The following is a 20,264-nucleotide window of genomic DNA, read 5'->3' on the forward strand; positions in this document are numbered from 1 at the left end:
AAAAATAATTTAATTAACAGAAAAATTATTTTTTCTAACTAAACTAAGTTATTCTTTTTTTCCAAAGGCATTAATCACTTAATCTTAAATGAATTTATTTAACTTGTGTGAAGTTGAAATTATTATATTTGGATAAATAATGTATTATATTATTTTTTACTTTTATACTGTTTTAATTTATTTTATATTTGATTTGGGATAAAATACTTTTATGGTGTTTTAATTTATTTTAGATTTGGTTTGGGATTATTTAATTAAATTTTTATTACTTGATTATGTAATTAGTCTTGCACAAAATTGATTATATTAGAAATTACAATGATAAATTAATAAATTAAAATTAAGTTTCGGGTCATTTCGGGTTGACCCGCCAACCCGAAATTTTCGGGTTCGGATCAACAGATTTTCTGTTATATCCGACTCTCAACTCGACCCGCCAATCCGTTTTGCCACCCCTAATAATTTGCAGCACCCCAAAAGCTCTCAGTTGCTGCATTTCTCTCTCCTTTAAGGCTTTAACCTCAAAAGCTTGTAAATAGTGCTCCTCTCTTTTATCGATGTGAGCTCTCTTTTGTTCGTCTCCGAAACATGATGATTAGTGTTGGCAATCCAGAAATACCATTAATTAAGCAATGGATGATTAAATAGGAAGGAACAAAAACATCAAGGCAATTCGATAGCGTCTTTGAAGAGATTACATAAATAGCGGTTTATGGCCAAGCTTCTCTAGAATTACCAAAAAGAAGCCTTTGTTTTTTTGACTCTTCTTCCTACTAATAATAATTATGGTTAGGGGTGATCAGAAGAAAGATCTCCCCCCCTCAGGCTGCTGAGATGGCCTAATTTGATCTTGTACAAGGCAAATTGGCTTCTTCTTCTTCACTGTAACAGGATATCAAAATCCTCGATGAAAGTAACTAACGACATACATTATTGTTTCATAGGAGACGACGGAGCTTCATGCTGCCAATGCCATCCCATATGACTCCTGGTTAGAAACAAAATGAAATGGACTCATTTGGCAGACCCCTCGACGTCAAGGTCCTCTCCAGTCAACCTACAAATCCTCTTGTCCTGATAAACTTTTGTGCCGATTCGCTCGTAAAATTGAATAGCATTCACATTCCAATCCAGCACCACCCATTCAACCATCCCGTAACCCATCTTCACCGCCTGCCCCGCCACCGCCGTTATCAGCATTTTCCCGAATCCATGCTTCCTATAAGGCTCCCTCACGAACAAATCCTCTATGTGAAACCCGGGTTTCGCCAGATACGTCGAGTACTTTGGGAAGAACAGCACGAATCCTGCCACGACGACGTCGCCTCCGATTTCGGACCGGAAAATTTCCTTCTCCGAGTCTTCACTCGCGAGGTCCAGATGCAAAGTTTTGAGCAACGGGGAAGAGTTAGTCGTGTCCTCCTGAGGAGCAGGTGGTGGGAAGGGGTCAGGGGAGACTTCGAGGATGAAAACGTTGAAGGAAGTGAAGGGCAGAGGTGGGTTCGGGGAAGGGAAGAGAGTGGCGGCGAGAGAGGCTTCGGTGGCGGTGCACTGGTGGGCGAGGCGTTCGAAGGTTGCGAGCTGGTGGATGAGCTTATGGATGTGGGGGACGTCTAAAATGGTGGCTAAACGGATGCGGGCATACAATGGGTGCCGGAATGGGGCGGTTTCAGGGACCGTATTTTCGGGTATTGTGGCCAGGAATGGCGGCGGTGGCGGCTGCGGAGCTGCTGCTGCCATGCTTTTTTTTTTTGGCTTTTTGTTTGTTTGGAAGTGGTGGTAAAATAAATCAGATTAAAGAAGCGTGGTTGGGAAGTTGCCCTTTAGACTTTAAACAATTACCTAATAATCCCCTTCCAAAGTTTTTGCATGATTGGATTGGAGTATTTTATACAATAATGGTAATAATACAACCAAATCAACTTGCTTCCAATTTCAAGCTCGGAATGAAGAAAACAAGTAGGACTAATCTGTTGCATTCAAACTTCGTTGCAGCAGCCAGAGTGACCTTCGGGACAATTTCGAAGAGATATGATTCAAGTTTTGAGAGCAGCCACATCTGAACTTTACTACTACGTACTTCATTAGCATTTGGCAGCAGCATTGAATGGACTGTTTTGACAGGTGAGTATGAAGTTTTGGAACGTTGAACCCTTTTAAATCAAACCAAGATGTATTTTGTTTTAAGCAAAGTAAATTAAATCACCTCAAAGTCATATTCTATTATTGTTGTCTCGTCTATATTCAGTAGTTCTTGGAAAGAATTGCCACACACTAACTAACAGCGACGCATGTCAAAGTCGTCATTGTCTGGTCTATATTTAGTCGTTTAACACGCAGTGGGTTAGCACATAATCAATCCAGTGTTTAGGCCTTTGAGCTTGGAAGATTAAAAAGTAATCCCAACCTTTACTAATAATCCCCACAAAGTGGAGACAACGACTGGATTTCTTGTGCTACATCATTAGTTTCAGAATTTCAAAACTCAATAATGGTTTGGTTACTTTCCTCAAAATCTAAGCAAAAGTTCAAAAAACAAAGAAAGAAATTGATGGTTGCATTTTGTGGATCAGGAATTGGTTCTTCGTAGTGGTTTGGTTAAAATGTGCAGAAAAATGTTGGTCTGTTGCGTAAGACTTGCGGACGAGAATAGAGACGTCAAAGTTGCAGATTTGTTGACGTTTAGTAGTTGCATTTCGTTGAAAAGAAGGAGGGAAAGGGAATATTCCTGCTTTGGTCCGATGCCAAAAAGCAAATTGGCTTCTTCATCTTCTTTGCTTCTTTATTCTTTTTGTTAACTAAAATGTTCGCTGATTCTTGAAGAAGCCAGTAACTCTGGAATCCATATTCCATAGTTTTTTTTTTTTTTTCCTGGTCTTAGTGTCTGATGTCGCCTATCACATTTTGCAGAGAAGTTGCGTTTAATATCTAATCCTTACTGGCGTTGTACAGTGAAGTGGTTTTGGAGTTTAAAGAGTTTCTGTAGAAGTTAAAAACAGTAATTTGGTATCCGCTAATATTCTTTCGAGGCATATAGAATAGACCCAACTTTGAAACTTACATGCCACTATTTTCATTTCTTATATTTCATTTTCCTTAATTTGTGTAAGGAAAAAGAAAAAAAAAATAAAAGAGGAAAATAGTGTAAGGGTTTGGTAGCTTAGGTTTCTTATTTTCTTCAAACATTTTATATTCAAAGTATAAAAAAAAAAAACATAATTCAATTAATCAATATTCTACGCTCATTACTCCTATTATTAGATTATGCTCGTGTGTTTGTATATATTATTTATTTAAATTAATTAATTTAAATGGGAGACAGCGCGAGGTAGGACGAGAGCATCCATCCTGTCTTGCCCCATTTAAAGTGGAAAAGAAAAGTTTTTCATCCTCTCCGTGGGATAGGTACCCATCTCCATTGTCATTTCTAAGATTTTTATAACTCTCCATGGGATTGGTACCCATCTCCATCGTCATCCTAAGATTAATCAAGAAATCGGATTTAATTGGTTTTTTGAATAACACCAGCCTAACATGTAAGAGACTAGAGAGTTTAAAGAAGCTGCGAACATGATTGGGATTCTTCTTCCTCAGACATATAAGCACAACTTTGGACATTATGCAGTATCCATGCAGCAATTTATCGTTCTACACTCAATTATATAATTTTCTGTCGGCCAGCAAGGACAAGCCTTCCTCTCATGGTTCATCTGTTTTTCCAATCAATTCTCGCTCCCAAATCGGGAGATCACACGTGGCTATAGTGTTTATAAGCTGCTAAGATCAAATCCTGAGACACTAGCGGTTGCTCGGAACACCTCCTACGAGGTACAAAGTTGGTGTTAAAAATATGCGCTTATCCCTTGTCAGTTGGGATGACGGGTGGGTTGGTATCATGGTTCACCGTGGGTCGCGGTCTCGATTGTTTCATGTCCGTCACGACATATCGATTGAATATCATGTGATACAAACATTATAACACATTAAAGTTTCCAAAATTTTTGAAAAAATTACTAAAATTAAAAAATACTAAAAAAGACATAATTTAAAAAAATATCGGAGTCGACTCCGAGTTGACTCGAATATATCTGCCGATATCATGCATCACGGATTCGAATCAGTCAATATCGACCGAGTCAGAACGAGTCATCGCGGATATGATATTATCATATCCGCAATTCGAAGATCGGTACCGTACCGATCCCTTCCGTTCCAGTTATGATTCGGCCGGCGAACCATGATTGGTATGTTGCCGTGGATTTCCCAACATCACTGGCATGGAAGTAAAAGTCCCCACTCAGCAGCTTTTACTGGAAGACAACAGGGACCGTTTAGTTGGCCAAGGAAGAACTTGACTAAGCAGAAACATTCTGGACATTCACTAAAGCATCCAAAAAAATGATCGATCATTAATGATTAGTCGAGACGAGCCTACTTTAATTTGGAGCCTTACAGTTTCCTTGTGCGACTAAAACCAGTGCACAAAACAAAAGACAGGTGTCATGAAATAAAATAAGCAAGAACATGCATCCACTATCCATGAAATATCAAATCTATGCTTCTTTTTTTGAGACGAGACGAATATCACTACCAGAGCAATCATTCTAAGCTAAAGCAATGTACATTTCAAAGAGTCTACCCCACCCTACTCCAAAAAGCCGAATGACCAGAGCATTCCCGTTTTACATGCTTCTTGAGGTCTATTTTTTGACCCCAAGAATCCACCAACCCCGATCTGATATGTTACAAAAACTAACCTATTTGGTTAGTTGACATAATGGCCAGTTTTCCGTCTATGCCGACTGAAGTCTGATACAAACCTGAAACTAAGGCCACACCCATCAACCTTGCACTTGTATGGTCTCTCCCCGGTGTGGACTCGTATGTGTTCAGTCCTTGCCCAAGCCCACTTAAATGTCATTCTGCACCCCTTCCACGGACATTTTAGTGGCCTATCATCATCATGAACCCGCTGGTGAGATGTTGCATATTTGTGGGAGCTGAACCTTTTCCCACACCCTTGTACTGGACAGCGATCACGCATGTGTAGGACTAGCTCTGCCTTGGTCTGGAAGCTCATTCGGCAGCCTTCTATGCTGCACTTGTGAGAGCATCTCTTTTGCTCTCTCTTGTGCTTGTGCAGATCCGAACCATTTAAATGCTTGTTCACCTTCCTTCCTTTGCTTAAATCCTCAAAGGGCTTTTCGGCACCAGTCGTGTCTCCTGCAGCATCTCTTTTGGTCCTTGGCCTTAGACCTTCACAAGGACTTCTACTGAAGCTGCCAAAATTTGGTTGATCTTCATTTTGGATATCCACTTCTCTTTTTCTTTTGCTTCTCATTTTTTCAGTATGTTGGAATTGTTCTAGGGTAGAAATTGCATCATCCACCTCCTTGTTCTCAAATAAGGTGCAACTCTGATTGTCACGTTGCTGTTGATCATCAGCAGGCATCTCTCGAGGTGCTTCAAGTTCTTCCGTCAAGGAAGGGTTAGATGTATTCGATGTCAGAACATCACTTGAAACAGCTCTTTCCCGATCAGCTCCCTTCATTGAGGAGATTTCTTTCTCCATTTCGCCACTGCTCATTTGACATTTATCTAGAACTGTTGTCTCAACTTGTTGATTGCACCTTTCCCCAGAAGATTCATCAGCATGAGGACATGACGGGGCAGGTTCAGAGGCCTCTTTCATGAGAACATCCCCATCAGCATTTCTGTGATACTTCCTTTCAGATTCATTTGTTGTTACGACATCACATGTCATCTTTGCCATGTTGATTCGACAGACAATTTCATCCTCCCTCATCACTTCAGAACTTTCAGTATCATAAACAGAAATGCCAAGTGAACCTGCAGAATTTTCAGAATTTACTGAGTCATGGTTTTCGTCAGTTTCCTCGGCAACATTGATCATGGACAATTTGTGGGAGTCCTTCAAAAGTAAATCGTAGTTTTTATTCAGCTCGACAAGTTCGTCTGACATACCACTTCCAGTATGAACATTTATATTCCCAGCCACTGGGTTAGTAGCAATAGAAGAATCTACAAGTTTCAATGGAGAAAGATTTTCGTTCAGACCTCCACCTGATACAACTTTTTGACCTTCATTCCGCAACTTAGACTTCCTACTGTAGGCCAAACAAGTTGGCCCTGAAGCGCCCTTCCCTGCACCTTCAACTCTAACATGAGTATTCATAGACATGTCTCTCTCCTTTTCCTTGCAATTTCCACTGTCAGCACCTGAAATTTCATCAGAAGGATGTTTCTCAGAAACCACCAAGGCCTTAATGGCTCCCTCAGAACCACGAGGCTTCGACTTGTGTCTTTTCCTATAATATTGGATCATTACTTGACCTAGTTTCCTACTCATTCTGCTTCCCGACTTTTCTACCGGTTCTTCAACTTTCTCAGTCTGGATGCTCACAGATGGCTTGCTAAAGTTTGTAGGATCTGCATTCCTTTTTGAACGTGATTTCCTGGATTGCCACTTCAAAGCCTTTAAGTGAAGAACTCCATCAGAAAACAACCCACCTAAAGCCAATGCATGCTTCACTTTCTGGGATGGGAAGTTCTTTCTCATCTTTACACAGTGGCGTAAGTTGAGATTCAATTTTGAGGTCCAATCTTGTGCACCTTCATCTTTTTCTTGATTTTCAATTGCATGATCAATCAGGTACAGGTCTTCCTGGGATGCATTTCCTAATGGAATCTCGTTGTAGTTAAAAGGGATGCTAATTTCCTCCGCTACAACTGCACTGTGTGCTTTTATTTTCTGGAAGTCTACAAATATTGAAAACCGAGGACCACTTTATCCAATTCATAAGCGACATTCACATGCAAAAGAAGGATAATGAAGTACAATCCAGTCATTTCTTCGTCAAGTGGAGAAGGGAGAAGAGCAAAATCTTTCATTAGGGTGACAACATAAATTTAGCATGGTTGAAAAGACAGGAGCGATCCACTTCATGCATTTTTATCTAATAATGAACTGAAATTCATCAATCTATTGTTACCTGAATGGCATATTCCAAGCACATTTGCACCACCTTTGGGGCGCAATAGCTCCACGGTTTCAATTGCGTGCTCCAGGCAGAACAATTGAGGTCTGAAATAGCCAGTTGAAAGGTTCCACCCCCCGTCAAACTTGACTGCTGAAGAAGCCGTTACGTGCACTGGAAATGATGAAGTATTAATGTCTACAGACAGGGCATCCTCCTCCATATGAGAACAAGTGGATGGGCTTGATTCAGCAAAAGGAGATGCTTCATCTGGATGGTTAATATTCTTCTTAACTGGCTTTCTTGTCTCTGTTGCATTTTAAGACCCACTGTCAGCATTAATGACCTTTCATGTTGTTCAATTCTAATGCATCGACTGTTCCAAGGTTCGGCACCTTGGTTCATGTATCTACAGTATCTTAGCAAGATAAAATTTAATGCACCAGCATAGAAGTAAACTGATAGATTTAAATCTGAACAAGAAGCTGTCCAGTATGATATATTCCCATTAATACATCAAACTGAGAGGTAAATACAAAGCATATACACAAATCAGCCATTACAAACAGAAAGTAGCAGCAAACCAGCTATTCAGGACGTATAACTCAAAATATGGACTTAAAATTTGTACTTTGCAGCATATAATATAATATAATGTACTTTGCAGAATGTTCCGTGATAACTAATAATAAGACAGAAAGATCTAAAGTCAACCAAAGTGCAGGCCATGATGAAAATCCTAAAAGAAGTTCTCCACATGTGAAAAGACACTGGAATTCACTGGGAGAACTTACGTAGGCAGCTTCATGATAGTAAGCCACATACCAAATAACTTAACTTGTTACAAAGTGCTTGTAATGGTAATGTCATAATAAGACCATGCAAAAGAGCTGCACAATCAGATCAAGGTGAAAAGGAATGGAGAATTCAAAACACTCCATATTATACTCAGAACATGCAATAGACAATAAAGGCAAGTATTTCACTTAGTATCGCAACTTACCAACCTACTCTGTAAACCACCTACTACCATATGACACTGAAAGAATGACTCCAAAAGTAAGAGAAAAAACATAAGACAAAAATGAATTTCATGGTTTGACAAAGAAGCATACATGTAAAAAATCACATATAAGGTTGTCTTGTGAGCCTTATACCTGGAATACAGCTTTCAGCCCTAAAATCAAGATCCAAGGATTTACAACCCGCTGGTTGACAAACTCCTAATTGTTGAGTCATAGCCTGATCCTCAGGCAGCAGGTCTCTCGATGCTTGCTCGGATGGTTGTACCACAGCCATAAAAGGAAAACCAAGAATACCACAGGCAACACAGGGTAAAGTTCCAGAATCAACTTGATAATCATTTTGTATGTCATCAGCATCATCTACATAAAAATCAGTAATAGTGTCCATATACAAGCTCATCTGCGTGTAAAGATCTTGGTTACTGCAGTTGTCAGGATGACTGTCTTCTCTTCTTTGTGTCCCATCAGTTACAACAGTACTGCACAATTCAGAGTCCTTACTTGAAGCTGGCAGCAAATCCACATCCCATAGTACCACACGATAAGATGAATTTTTCTGAAGAAGAATAGTTAGCAGATGGTTTTCCTTTAAAATATCTTCTATGAATGCTTTCTTTACCGAGAGCTCGCGTTCTTCCTTCTGACGATCTTTGAGACGAGAGCTTCGTGCTCCTGGTAGTAGGGATCTTGGCACTCTGTCATTCAAAATAGATCCACTACGTCAAACTTATGATTACAGGTCGCTAACCAATTCATATGGTATCCCTGTCGGCAATAAGAAAAAGAACCTATAATGCACAGAAGTAAATGAAAATGTGGAAGTTGAAATATTTGAACAACCAAGCCTCAAGCAAGGCTGAAAGCTGGAAATGCCCATAAAACTGAATAAGATGAACAACTTACAAGTAGATTAAGAAAGTTATGTGGACATTTTAAATAAGAGGACAAAATCTGACCTTGATACAAAAGACATTGTCAACAGGTATAGCAGCTGCTGATGAGAAAGCATGGGCAAGTAATTCATCGCGGCTCTGCGAACAGCGGCTTCTTTGGCTATTGTAAGCCACTTAGGAGTACTGAAGTTTGCAGCTTCTCCACAATTAAAACCTATAACCAGAAATGAACATACACTGTCATAATAATGAATAAAAGGCCACCATAAATATATAGAACAGCAAGGATTTTTATGGAATTTACAAATAGTGACAGAACAATATTTGAAAAGATTAATGGTTAAAACACTGTGTACCATCTTGCAACCCCTGATTATACCACAATTTTTCATGCCACAATCTCTAACAATCTTTGCATGTGAAATATTCAAAATATTCAAACTGTGAACATTAGGTGCTAATTGATTGACACAACTAATAGTACCACTGTCCATAACCCCATTGGATATATTATTCTACAATGTCCTAAACCACTTCCTGATTACATCTGGGAAAAAAAAAAAGAAATGGAAAATTGAAAAGAAAACAATAATATCTGTTTCACATATATCTAAGACACTTGCAACAGACATTGCAACCAAAGATCTGGTGACTGAAAAATAGTATGGCCAACAAGTGTGAATATGGTAGAAGCAAAAATTGCAGCTCTCCCCGACCATGTCAAGGTTTAACGTACACTTGCTACTAGAAAAACAATTTTCTGACAAAGGTAACATATTGTAGTCTACAGATGATTATAAAAGTAAATCTCATGGAAGTTTGCAAGCAGTTAAATCACTATGCATAAGAGCCCAGAACTCCAGCTTGAATAACATTTGGTCTAAGTTGTCAAAGGTGGAAAATTGGTAATGCATAGTAAAACAATAAACTAAAGAAACATTATACATAATTTGAACAGGAATACTCTTATAAGGAGAGAAATTTACCGTGGCTGAATCCTACATGGTAAGCCCTTGGGAAAGTCACAACAAACTCACCAGGATTCTGAACTAGCCTAGCAAAGATGACAAGACCAGTAATTAGCTATTAGTGGCTGGAATCATCCACTATCATACTTGTAGCTCAGAACTCCAATAAATCAGTATGAGTTCCTGTCAAGCCTCATTATGCAAGAGTTTATAGGAATAAAGAGATTAAATGAAACTGAATATGGTTCTAGAGAAAACAACCCACCTACAACATGGGATGCCTGCTGCAACAATAACTTCTGGTGAAAAAAGAGTAGTCTTCTCACCCAGGAGAGTCAGTGCATCTAAAAATTTACAAACAACTGAACTTAAACAGGGAAAATACACAAAAGCAGGAAATCTTAAAGAATCAATGTAAGACTTTATGGTGCCAGTTGAAGCAAAAGAAACTCCATGACCAATGCAGTTGACAAAACCAAGCTTTTGCTAAAACATTCTCTAACCTCCAATCATGAAATCAAACTTCTCTCTTTGAACTCAGAATGATCACTCAAAAAAAAAAAAAAACTAAGGAGATGATGCAATTTTTATCTCAGCTCCAATTTTTCATCCCAGAAATAGGCTGACAGCTAAAGCATATTTCAAGAGACGTCCACAAATAGAACAAGATAGAGTAAGTGCACTTCAGACAGTGATTCTTCCATCTTCATGGAGAAAAAACAGCATAGAAAATGCAACTATTTTAGCTGGATATTTTACCAGCAATGCAAAGTGCACTCCAGAGCTGTGGTTATTTACATTTTCGTACAAATTTCTCTGAGCACCAAAAAACATTTGATAAAACTGAAAGAATATCAATTTTGGCACTTTTCCTTCATATAAATCTGAAACTGAAAGCACAAACATACCTAAAGGGTCAGTATTTCCCCCATAAGCTTGAAGGCGAACGACCTCTTCAAAATCAAATGCATAATCTCCTGGAACTGAATACCATGTCTTTGGGGAGCCCGTATGAAGGAAATTTAAGCTATGAAGTTCATGATCTTCAACATGCCAAGCAAACCAGCTGAATAACATTCCAATGTAAACCATTGGAGAAGTAACACCAGGTATATCATCTGGCATGTAGCGTGTCAGTGACCCAGGAGATCTTGCAATTACTTGCAAATTCCAAGAACTGTTTGATAGCTTCCAACCTGCTGTTCCATGCATCTCATTACTAGCATTTGAAAACTTTCCATCAGAAAAATTTTCAGACTGGTCCAATGACATGGATGGTAGCGATGTAGATGCTCCAGAAACCTCTGAATGCAAGTTAGATGCCTGTGCATCCTTATCCACACTACTATAATTCACAGTACTGCTACAGTTAGTTACATGGTCATTGTTACAGGAACTACCTTGGTTATTTCTATCGAAAGTCCCCCTTTTCCGCCTCCGCCTCCTTCGCCTATTAAAATATCGAAATGATCCCTCTGGTTCTCCAAATCCAGAGCCAGGCACGTCATTCGCATACTCCACATATATGGGCTTCTCTGAAGCAGCTTTCCAAAACATTGCTTCTATAACTAATGGGGAAACCTCTTTAACCACCCCTAGTTGACTCTTAGCAAAATTCTTTGACTTCGCTTCAAACTGTTCCAATGTATAAACTTCCCCACTTTGCCATACTTGCTTTGGAGCTCCTATCAACTGATTCCCAGCTGCTCCCTTCACCCTCTTCCCATTCTGACCTAATTCCTGATGCCTAGTTGTAAAAACTGCCCGAGCCTCAGAACCATTACTCCCTTCAGCCCCATCATTCATGTTCATTGAAGAACTGACATTTACCTCCGAACCCAATTCTGGACACTTGGAAAGTGACTTATTCAAGTTATAAAGAACGTATCTTTTTGAAGGCTTAGGCACTGGTGGAATCACTTTACATATACCAAAGGCACTTGCTTTTTTCTCAATCTTTGATATATAAGCTATTGGGTCTGCAAATTCAGTATCTGTTGGCCGGAATTCTGGTGCCAAAGGCAACTCTTCAAGCCATTTTGGTATTTCCACAGCCCCCATTCGATCCACAATATTCAAAACCATAACCACATCTAAGTTCAATGCATCCAACGCTCGACCACAACAATTTACGTAATGTAATTAAACGTCATATCTAATCAGCACCCAATAATACATTATCAATCAATACATGAAAAACCCTCAATTGAAGGGATAATTCCTGGGTTTTTGACCTAATTGATACTTCACCAACTTTTTATAGCAAGAAAAGGCCAAGGAATTGAAATTTTGAAATATAATATGAAAAACCAGGAATTCAAGAAAAATGGTAATTATGAAGTATAGAACCTGGAAATGCAAATTTGTGGTGAAGGAGGAGCTGCCAAGAATAGAGCTGGAGTTGTACCTGTGAATCTCTATCTAGGTTTTGAGCAATAAATCTGAGGAATTTTTATCTGTGAGGTGCGTAGGATAGTATATTTGCACGTAATTTTATTAGCGTGTGCTGCGGTGCACACTGCACCACTGAATACACTGTTGCTTATCCGTACGATTAAGGGGTTGGACCCCAGCGGGCGTGGCGTTCCGGACTTTGGTGCATCGTGTTCTAACCGCCCAATTTTTGAGACAGCGCCAACAGGTTTGCTGACGTGGATAACCAACATGGGGGTTGAAAAGACTAATTTGCCCCAGGTTTGGATTGATATTTGATGCCAATAATCATTAATTAGACTCATAATTATAGAATAAAGACACCACTCGAGTTTTGGCCTGTGGTCAGGAGATAATTATAGAATAAAGAAACCACTTTGGTTGGCCTGTGGTCTACTGTCAGATTCGGAATTTGAATTCTACACCTGACAATTAGGTGTAGAGAGGAGATGATAGAGTACATAAAAATTATAGATTAAAAAACTTCTTTCATTGATGGATTAGAGGAAAGAAATCCAATTCGATTGTTTTGTCTTAATAGGCCTAAGAATAAACGGACATAATAACGTGAAGGGGAAAAAATTAATTGAGAAAAGAAATCCATCCATAAGTTCTTGGTCGAGCAGAAAAAAATGAAATGGAAGTAGAATATCAAGAATTCTTGAAATTCATGTGTGGCTTGATGATTCCACTTACAGTTTCTTAAAGTTGATCAAAGCATAAACTCCAAAATTTGTGACTAAGCCATTGAAATCTAGACTGGGGAGGCGCAAGGATAATGTACATTCTGTAAGCAGGTCAACTTGAAGCTTCTTCCAAGATTAAGAGATTTGGCAGAAATTTTGTGCATGAACAGATATGTTAAGTAAGAATAATATTGAGCATCTAAAGCTTTCTGCAGATATCATATGTTCATTCTGGTTCTATAATTAAATGTATACAGTTACCTCGAACAACTCCAACAACTCTTGTACAATTTCTACGACTGAATGTTTCATGGATTTATGTCAAGTCGTAGGGCAACAAATTAGAAAAAAAATGGTTTCTGAATGGGGCTTTGTTTAATGTATTTGAAGCTTTGTAGTTTTGTTTTGGCAAATTCTGCAATCTACCTTTTTTGTACAAATATAAATGATGTAGTTAGACTGCACAAGTGAAAAATATTGCTCGCGTAAAATGATTCTTTTTTTTTTTCTACTAATTTAAAGTTCGAGATTTACATAAAAAAAAAAAAAGTAGTGAATAAATGCCTTGCTCTTTAAACATGAGAATGGAAGGGGTTAGCCATCTCCTTCTAGCTTAGAAAGTGCAATTTTTGAAAGCGTTAATAACAAGAACTAGCTATAAAGGTTTGAGTTTTGTTAATACTTATTATAAGACTGGATTTCATGGAGCATGATTTTTTTTTTCTTTTTTGCGGTTAAATTCGTATTCGTTGATACGTCTCATTGCATCTCCAATAGGAAGACAGTAATTTTCCTCTTGTTTTTTCTCCCCTTGCGATGGTTTAATACTGGAACGTAGGCCTAACTCTAAACTAAAAGAGATGAAAACTACAATTAGTCGAGTATTATTGCAAAATAGCCATTTGAATTATTTTCAATCAATATCAGCATCAGACAAACTTTAGACCTCGACATGCTTCCGCACAGAAATAATTAAGAGCTTCTTAAAATATTCAAATCACTTAAGCGTCTAAATTAGATATTAGGGTGTCTATCGTTTAAAAATGTGGTGATCTGTCGCTCTGTATAGATGGACTCATATGCATAATTGAATCATAGAACAACATAAAATGATCCTCTATGCTGTACACCATTTGAATACAAAACAAAGGAAGCATGGCCCCCTGCTGATTCTCAAACATCTTAATTAAGCATTCTAAAAGGACAAAAAAAAAAAAAGATAAACCTAAATTTTTTGTGGAATTCTTGGAGACATCCCAGAAGTTGCACGAAGCGCGACCCTAAAATTAAGGTCTGAACATGATTTTCCTTTCCCACAGAGAAAGGATGTGGTTTGAATTCCCATCTTCTTCAGAAGTGTCCCCCACCATCTCCATTTACTTGATCACAATATTGCTTGCAGGCCTGGGAACAACCATTCTCCGAGGCACCGTCAACCTGCATGCAGGTGGGCATGCACCCTTTAGCACAATCCGATAATGCTCCAATCATGTTGACCCAAAGCATCAAAACCAAAGCACACACCAAAAGGGCTGTCAAACTCACTTTCTTCACAGCCATTTTCTTGTTCTAGTACCTTTATGTTGATACTTGATAGTTAAGTCCCTTTGGTACTAGTATGAATGTGGATATTTAAAAGGGCAGTATTACCTTTCCTGTCACTATTTATAGGATTAATTTAACATGGTATGTGGAAGAAAGTTTTTGTGATTTCTTTTTGGAACGGTTAGGAGGATTTTATGAAGAAAATTGAGGGTAGACGCTTGTCATCATTTAGAACAGAAGCTTAATTTAATGGTTCTTGGAGGCTTGAAGCTTCTCAATGTTTACCTACCATTCTTTTAATAGCAAAGATTTGTTGGTGATGTAATGGACCAATTAATGACTATAATTAGAATGTTCTTCTGATTGGCTTTTTCAGTTTTGATGTGCTAGTGGTTATCAGAAGAAGGGGTTCAGGATCCAAGGTAATCACGTCGTGTACTTGTCTTTTTTTGTCCAAACTCTTCTCGTATTTGGTAATATTTGTCTTATGTTCCATGGTCACTAGCTTTATCTCATGATTTTATTTGTTGTATTATTCTTTTTAACAATTACAAAGAGTTTTTTTTTTAATGACCATCCAACAAGAAGCATATCCTCTAAAATGAAAACCAAGAAAACAAAAAAAGAGATGGTAGCGATTGGTGTCATGCCTTTCTGTCAATCCGGATTCAAATCTCTCCTGAAACATCTGGATTCGAATCTCTCCTGCTGCCGTTGTATAGGACTTGCCTAATGTGTCTTACCTTTCCGTGTGGTTGGTAGGGTATTACCCATTACGCATTCTCGGGTAACGGCTGCGAGTTCTCTTGTCAATAGAGAGAGAGAGAAATTTATACACCTAAGCACAATTTATGGACCACTCTTCAACTCTTGAAGGCGCTGATTAAGAAACTGATTGTATTCTCAGTTTCTCATTCGTTCGTCATCTTTTAAAGGTGCAAAATTCATAGCACCCCTAATGAACACAATGCAGTTTTCTCTTTTACCTTTTGGCAATGATTCACCTGTTAATTGGTCAGCTTTGAGGCATAGCTACTAGAGCCAAGAGTTAAGCATGTGCTGATTATCAAAGTTCCAGCGAGAAATGCAATCAGAGCATATAACGCTTCCTACAAGAGGTGCTTTGATTTGTGGAAAAAGTAATCTAGTGCTACAAAAACAATAATTGTGCGTTCGTAGTCACAAGTATTTCGATGCAGAACTAGTCAAGAAAGGATTTCGATGGACATCTTGAGCAGTTTTTATGAGCTTAGGTAATACTTAAAACGGCTTCTGGTGAGCGTAATTGCAGGTTACGTTCTTGTATTTTCAGTGAATTTGTTTCCTCATGGCTGACAGATACATAAGCAGGTTTTTTGAAGTTGGCATTTCTGAAATTGTTAGGAGGAGACAAATAAAAATTAAAAAGAAGAAGAAGAAGAAGAAAAGATGAGTATCTGAGGTTCAGATCATGAGTAAACGACCTAAATCTGAATTGAGGAGCATTATTTTCCTATGCCAGACAGGGTAGATTGCTTACTTGCACATTGGAAAGCTTCTTCTCAACAAGTAGTTTACATATATTGCAGGCTTCATGAAGTACGATCATCAAGTCGAGAAAGATATTAAGCAGGGAAAAAAACGTTTCCAGCAAACTCTTAATCTCTCAGAAACAGAAACGTATCCAGCAAACTCTCCAGTCTCCACCTAGCACTAGCAGCTTATTTGTAGATCATTATATAGCTAGAAAACTATTGCGCCTGCTTGATTATGCCGGAATGTATTTGACCTAGGAAAGGAATAAGATTTCCTCATCTCTTTCTTCTCGGAAACGGGTGCACTCATCCTAATATCTGTAAGTTTTAACAGGAGAGAAGCGACTTTGCTATTCTGGTGACATTTTCTTCTGTAAAGCCATACTTCTTGAATGCATCCAAATATGCGCCACTAGCCCCAAACTCTTCCACACCAAGCACGCTGCCCTTTTCCCCAACATATTCCCTCCAGCCTAATGGCGAGCCTGCCTCGACACTCAAACGTTTTGAAACTCCTGATGGCAGCACAGCCTCCTTGTATTCCTGTGGTTGCCTATCAAACAGTCTCCAGCACACTAATGAAACCACCCTCACTCTCCTCCCCTCCTTCCTCAGCAAATTGGCACTTGCTTCACAGAGACATAGCTCTGATCCAGTACTAATTAGTATGATTTCTGGTAATTCCTCACCACAGTTGTCACTTACAATGTACCCTCCTCTTTCTACGGCATCTGAGGATGTTCCCTCCACGTTAGCTGCCAACTTTTGTCTTGATAATGCAATAACACTAGGCACATCTCTGTTTGCAACAGCTACCTTATAAGCTCCAGCAGTCTCATTGCCATCAGCAGGTCGAAAAACCAATAGGCGAGGAATTGCTCTTAGGCCAGCAAGCTGCTCCACGGGTTGGTGTGTTGGTCCATCCTCTCCTAAGCCAATTGAATCATGAGTCATAATGTAGGTAACTGCAGCATGACTGAGAGCTGAGAGTCGGATGGAATTTTTCATGTAGTCGGAGAAAATAAGGAAAGTTGCAGCAAATGGTATTAAACCACCTCCATGCAGCGCAATACCATTTGAAATTCCACCCATTGCATGTTCTCGTACTCCATACCTAATATTCCTTCCCTTGTAATTTTGCCTTTGGAAATCTCCGCAGTCATGAAGATAGGCTTTATTAGAGCTGGCAAGATCTGCACTTCCACCAATTAGACCTGGTAGCACTTTAGCAAGTTGGTTTAAACATTTCTCCGAATACCCTCGAGTTGCATCCACTGGGTCAGTTATTGACCATTGCTGTTCAGTAAGAGAATCAGAGATCAGTTTGGTAATATTCTGAGTAATAAGCAGATATCATAGTATTGTTGGGAAGACTAAAGACACAAGAAGACAATGCCTTAAACCCATCTGTAATAAGATGCAAACTAGATGACTTCATGCTGTCATTTAGGCCAAAAGAATACCATTCACATGCTGACTGCTCAGATTCATCAAAAGGATCGATGGTCCGAAATTTAACAAGTTAAAGATGCAGAAGCAACTGAAATCAGGTCCAATAAGGAAAAACGTGGTCTTTATAACTGAATTTGGCTGCAGCAAGGTGGGTGCAACACCTGGCAGAAACAAGAGTTGATCTCCATCTTTTACAGAAGAACAACGGAGGGGAGTAAATTTGATGCCGTCGTCACCTAGATATATAAAGGCCTCTGAATCTACACTGCAAAATGTCAACCTCCAAATTCTCCTAGACAATAGGTTTAGAAGTTCCGCCAAACTAAGTTCTAATCCTTTGTGTGTGTGTGGAGGTAGAGGGTGAAATTGAATGCAAGGTATACCCCAACTTTTCCATGAATCTTAAATGCTGCCTAGATTGGTTCATCCTTCATTTAATGTTTTTTAAGTACTTGGAGTTGCTGAGACTTGATTGATTCACATTTCGTGAGAAAAGAATGTTTTAATAGACGTAAGCAACCAAAATGACAAATTACACTCTAAGAAGGAATGTCATGATATTCACCGGTAAAGAACTCTCCCAGCCTGGAACTAGTCCACCATGAAGGAGAGCATTAAATTCTGCCGCTTCCTCCGGATATGCAGTTTGGTAATAATGCAGCTTGGATGTCCACATCGCCTCCAACTTTTCTCCCTGATCCGCCTGAATTTGCATTTCCCTAAAGAAGATTATATAAAGAGCTGCTTCATTCTTTTCGCTTCTTATAAAATTGAACTGGTAAAACTCCTGTTCCACTGAGTCATTACCTATAGATCATAGGAATCACATGGAACGGCTGCTGATTCTCCCATTTGACCTTTTGTTTCATTTGTTTTACATCATCTTCATCAAAGGTACCATGATGAGCTTTCGAAGTTCCTTCCTTCTTCGACAATTTCCCAATAGTAGTCTTGACCTGAAAAACATGAAAATTTTCATACTTCAGCAATCTTGTAATTGAGGACAAATGTGACCAGGTTTAAGCGTTTGATGTTTCCTTCAATCACAAGACTTGTATCTACAGAAAGGTCTGGGAAGCAAGCTGTTTGCTTGTACTGAGCGAATCCCCACATACCCTGATGAAAGTCGGTTTCTCAGTCTCACCATAAGCAGAGAGAAGTGCATTCTCAAACAATTTCAGTTCTCCATTCCTGAGATCCACTGTAATTGTTTTCCATCCTAGAGCCTGAAATCGAGCTGATATGTCTTCAGAAAATGCAAGGTCTGTAGAACCATCAATAGTATTGTGGTTGTCATCATAGATTAGTGTAAGCTTATTAAGTTTCCAGTGTGCAGCCAACGATGCAGCTTCATGTGATATGCCTTCCATAGCACAGCCATCCCCCATAATGCAATAGCTAAATTAACAATCAGCAGGTCAGTGTTAGCATTTTTACAAATTCATAGGAGTATTGAATGAGTTGAAAGAGGACTAGAAATCTGCTTACGTTCGGTGGTCAACTATGGCAACATCGGGCTTGTTGAATCTAGCAGCCAGGTGTGCTTCTGCTAGGGCCAGACCAACCGCATTGGGTACGCCTTGCCCAAGGGGGCCTGATTTCCCAAGACATAAAGGGTGCAAAAAGTATTAGACACAGATCAAAATTTGCTAAATCTTATATGCTAAAGAAAGATGGCAATGGTGTATATCATCCTTTAGCAACTATGACAACAATCCAATCAATTAGAGTTTCCTTACCAGTTGTGACTTCAATTCCATCAGTAATTGTGTTCTCTGGGTGACCTGGAGTCCTACTACCAAGCTTAGTTAAACGTTTCAGGTCTTCAATCTAGGTAAGACAATTAAAAAAACATCCCCTGTCAGAAAATCAACCTTGTAATTCCTTCTACGTTACTGTTTTAGAATTGCAAGTATTTATGGGAACATTAAATTCTCTCGTTCTATATATCTCAATAGATAAAAAAAAATTGATGATTAAATTTGGTAGCATTTTATCAACCTATGCAGGATAATATACACTAAAGAAACCATAGTTGAAAATAAAATCAAAGAAATCCAAATATCAAGGATATATATGTACCTGAACTGATTGAAATCCAGCAAGATGAAGACAAACATATTGAAGAAGACATCCGTGCCCTGCACTTAAGACAAACCTATCCCTATTGAACCACTTGGGATTCCTCGGATTATACCTCATGGCATGCCTGTATAGAAAATAGCCCACTTCAGCCATCCCAAGCGCCATTCCAGGGTGGCCAGCTTTTGCATGATTCACAGAGTCTACTATTAACATTCTGACATTGTCCACGCCCCTTTTGTCCACCAATTCTCGAAACCTTTCATCATCATTTTCCCATTGTTGGCTTGAAATTTCAGATGGATATGCTCTTTTTAGCTCTTCCAGCCACGAATGCTTATACTCGGAATCACTGAAAAGTGTTGCACTGATCGGGGGTGAAGTTTCTGCAGTCTCTTTCCTGAGACTGTTCTTGCAAGTTAAACACCTCAATCCCAGTCTATTGCTCGTATAGCATCTGTGGCTGTTTTCAGCGGTTGGTTTGGTGGAAAGAATAGGAGGGCAGGGCCTGAGGAGAAGAGAAGAGATGGCCATGATTGCGATCAAAGGAGGCAAGCAGAAACAGATTTTGGCCGTTTAGGAGGTGAGACTTCGGCGACTTGGCGAATTTGACCATATGGATTTGGATTACCAGATCATCTGTCGATTTTGGATGACACAATTAAAAA

At 39.0% G+C, this 20,264-nt stretch overlaps 3 protein-coding genes across 5 annotated transcripts; all 3 read right to left on the reverse strand.

Moving 5' to 3' along the window:
* Positions 1-652: 652 nt before the first annotated feature.
* On the reverse strand, positions 653-2,084 carry LOC140036632 (GCN5-related N-acetyltransferase 8-like). The gene has a single exon (XM_072078783.1). It carries the CDS (start codon positions 1,738-1,740, stop codon positions 1,015-1,017), a length of 726 nt encoding a protein of 241 aa, XP_071934884.1. The 5' UTR covers positions 1,741-2,084; the 3' UTR covers positions 653-1,014.
* A 2,452-nt stretch (positions 2,085-4,536) lies between these two features.
* Positions 4,537-12,397, reverse strand: LOC113723856 (lysine-specific demethylase ELF6-like). Of its 2 annotated transcripts, XM_072078785.1 has the most exons (8): positions 10,793-12,353; positions 10,150-10,228; positions 9,903-9,970; positions 8,980-9,130; positions 8,643-8,718; positions 8,156-8,579; positions 7,014-7,307; positions 4,537-6,780 (listed from the first exon to the last, which is right to left on the reverse strand). In XM_072078785.1, exons 1-8 carry the CDS (start codon positions 11,967-11,969, stop codon positions 4,766-4,768), a joined length of 4,284 nt encoding a protein of 1,427 aa, XP_071934886.1. In that variant the 5' UTR covers positions 11,970-12,353; the 3' UTR covers positions 4,537-4,765. The 2 variants fall into 2 exon arrangements, with proteins under 2 accessions (XP_071934886.1, XP_071934885.1); XM_072078784.1 differs by having other exon boundaries at positions 8,156-8,718; positions 10,793-12,397.
* Positions 12,398-15,999: 3,602 nt separating this feature from the next.
* Positions 16,000-20,264, reverse strand: LOC113723858 (transketolase, chloroplastic-like). 2 transcript variants are annotated; one of them, XM_072078788.1, is made up of 7 exons: positions 19,597-20,264; positions 19,254-19,344; positions 19,003-19,060; positions 18,630-18,912; positions 18,322-18,470; positions 18,080-18,233; positions 16,000-17,358 (listed from the first exon to the last, which is right to left on the reverse strand). In XM_072078788.1, the coding sequence occupies exons 1-7, from the start codon at positions 20,128-20,130 to the stop codon at positions 16,390-16,392; spliced, it is 2,238 nt and encodes a 745-aa protein (XP_071934889.1). In that variant the 5' UTR covers positions 20,131-20,264; the 3' UTR covers positions 16,000-16,389. The 2 variants fall into 2 exon arrangements, with proteins under 2 accessions (XP_071934889.1, XP_071934888.1); XM_072078787.1 differs by having other exon boundaries at positions 19,003-19,108.

Source organism: Coffea arabica, chromosome 2e (assembly GCF_036785885.1).
Source record: "Coffea arabica cultivar ET-39 chromosome 2e, Coffea Arabica ET-39 HiFi, whole genome shotgun sequence".
Classification (NCBI taxonomy): domain Eukaryota; kingdom Viridiplantae; phylum Streptophyta; class Magnoliopsida; order Gentianales; family Rubiaceae; genus Coffea; species Coffea arabica.

What these genes read in the sequence shown, in the direction of transcription:
- LOC140036632 (XM_072078783.1), bottom strand. Translation starts at nt 1,740, where the DNA reads ATGGCAGCAGCAGCTCCGCAGCCGCCACCGCCGCCATTCCTGGCCACA.
- LOC113723856 (XM_072078784.1), bottom strand. Translation starts at nt 11,969, where the DNA reads ATGGTTTTGAATATTGTGGATCGAATGGGGGCTGTGGAAATACCAAAA. An exon ending in CCATGTAGGATTCAGCCACG is followed by an intron (nt 9,131 to 9,902) that starts GTAAATTTCTCT and finishes TTCTGGTTATAG; the next exon opens with GTTTTAATTGTGGAGAAGCT. An exon ending in GGCTGAAAGCTGTATTCCAG is followed by an intron (nt 7,308 to 8,155) that starts GTATAAGGCTCA and finishes AAAATGCAACAG; the next exon opens with AGACAAGAAAGCCAGTTAAG.
- LOC113723858 (XM_072078787.1), bottom strand. Translation starts at nt 20,130, where the DNA reads ATGGCCATCTCTTCTCTTCTCCTCAGGCCCTGCCCTCCTATTCTTTCC. An exon ending in CTGGATTTCAATCAGTTCAG is followed by an intron (nt 19,345 to 19,596) that starts GTACATATATAT and finishes TGTCTTACCTAG; the next exon opens with ATTGAAGACCTGAAACGTTT. An exon ending in GCTGGGAGAGTTCTTTACCG is followed by an intron (nt 17,359 to 18,079) that starts GTGAATATCATG and finishes CTTACTGAACAG; the next exon opens with CAATGGTCAATAACTGACCC.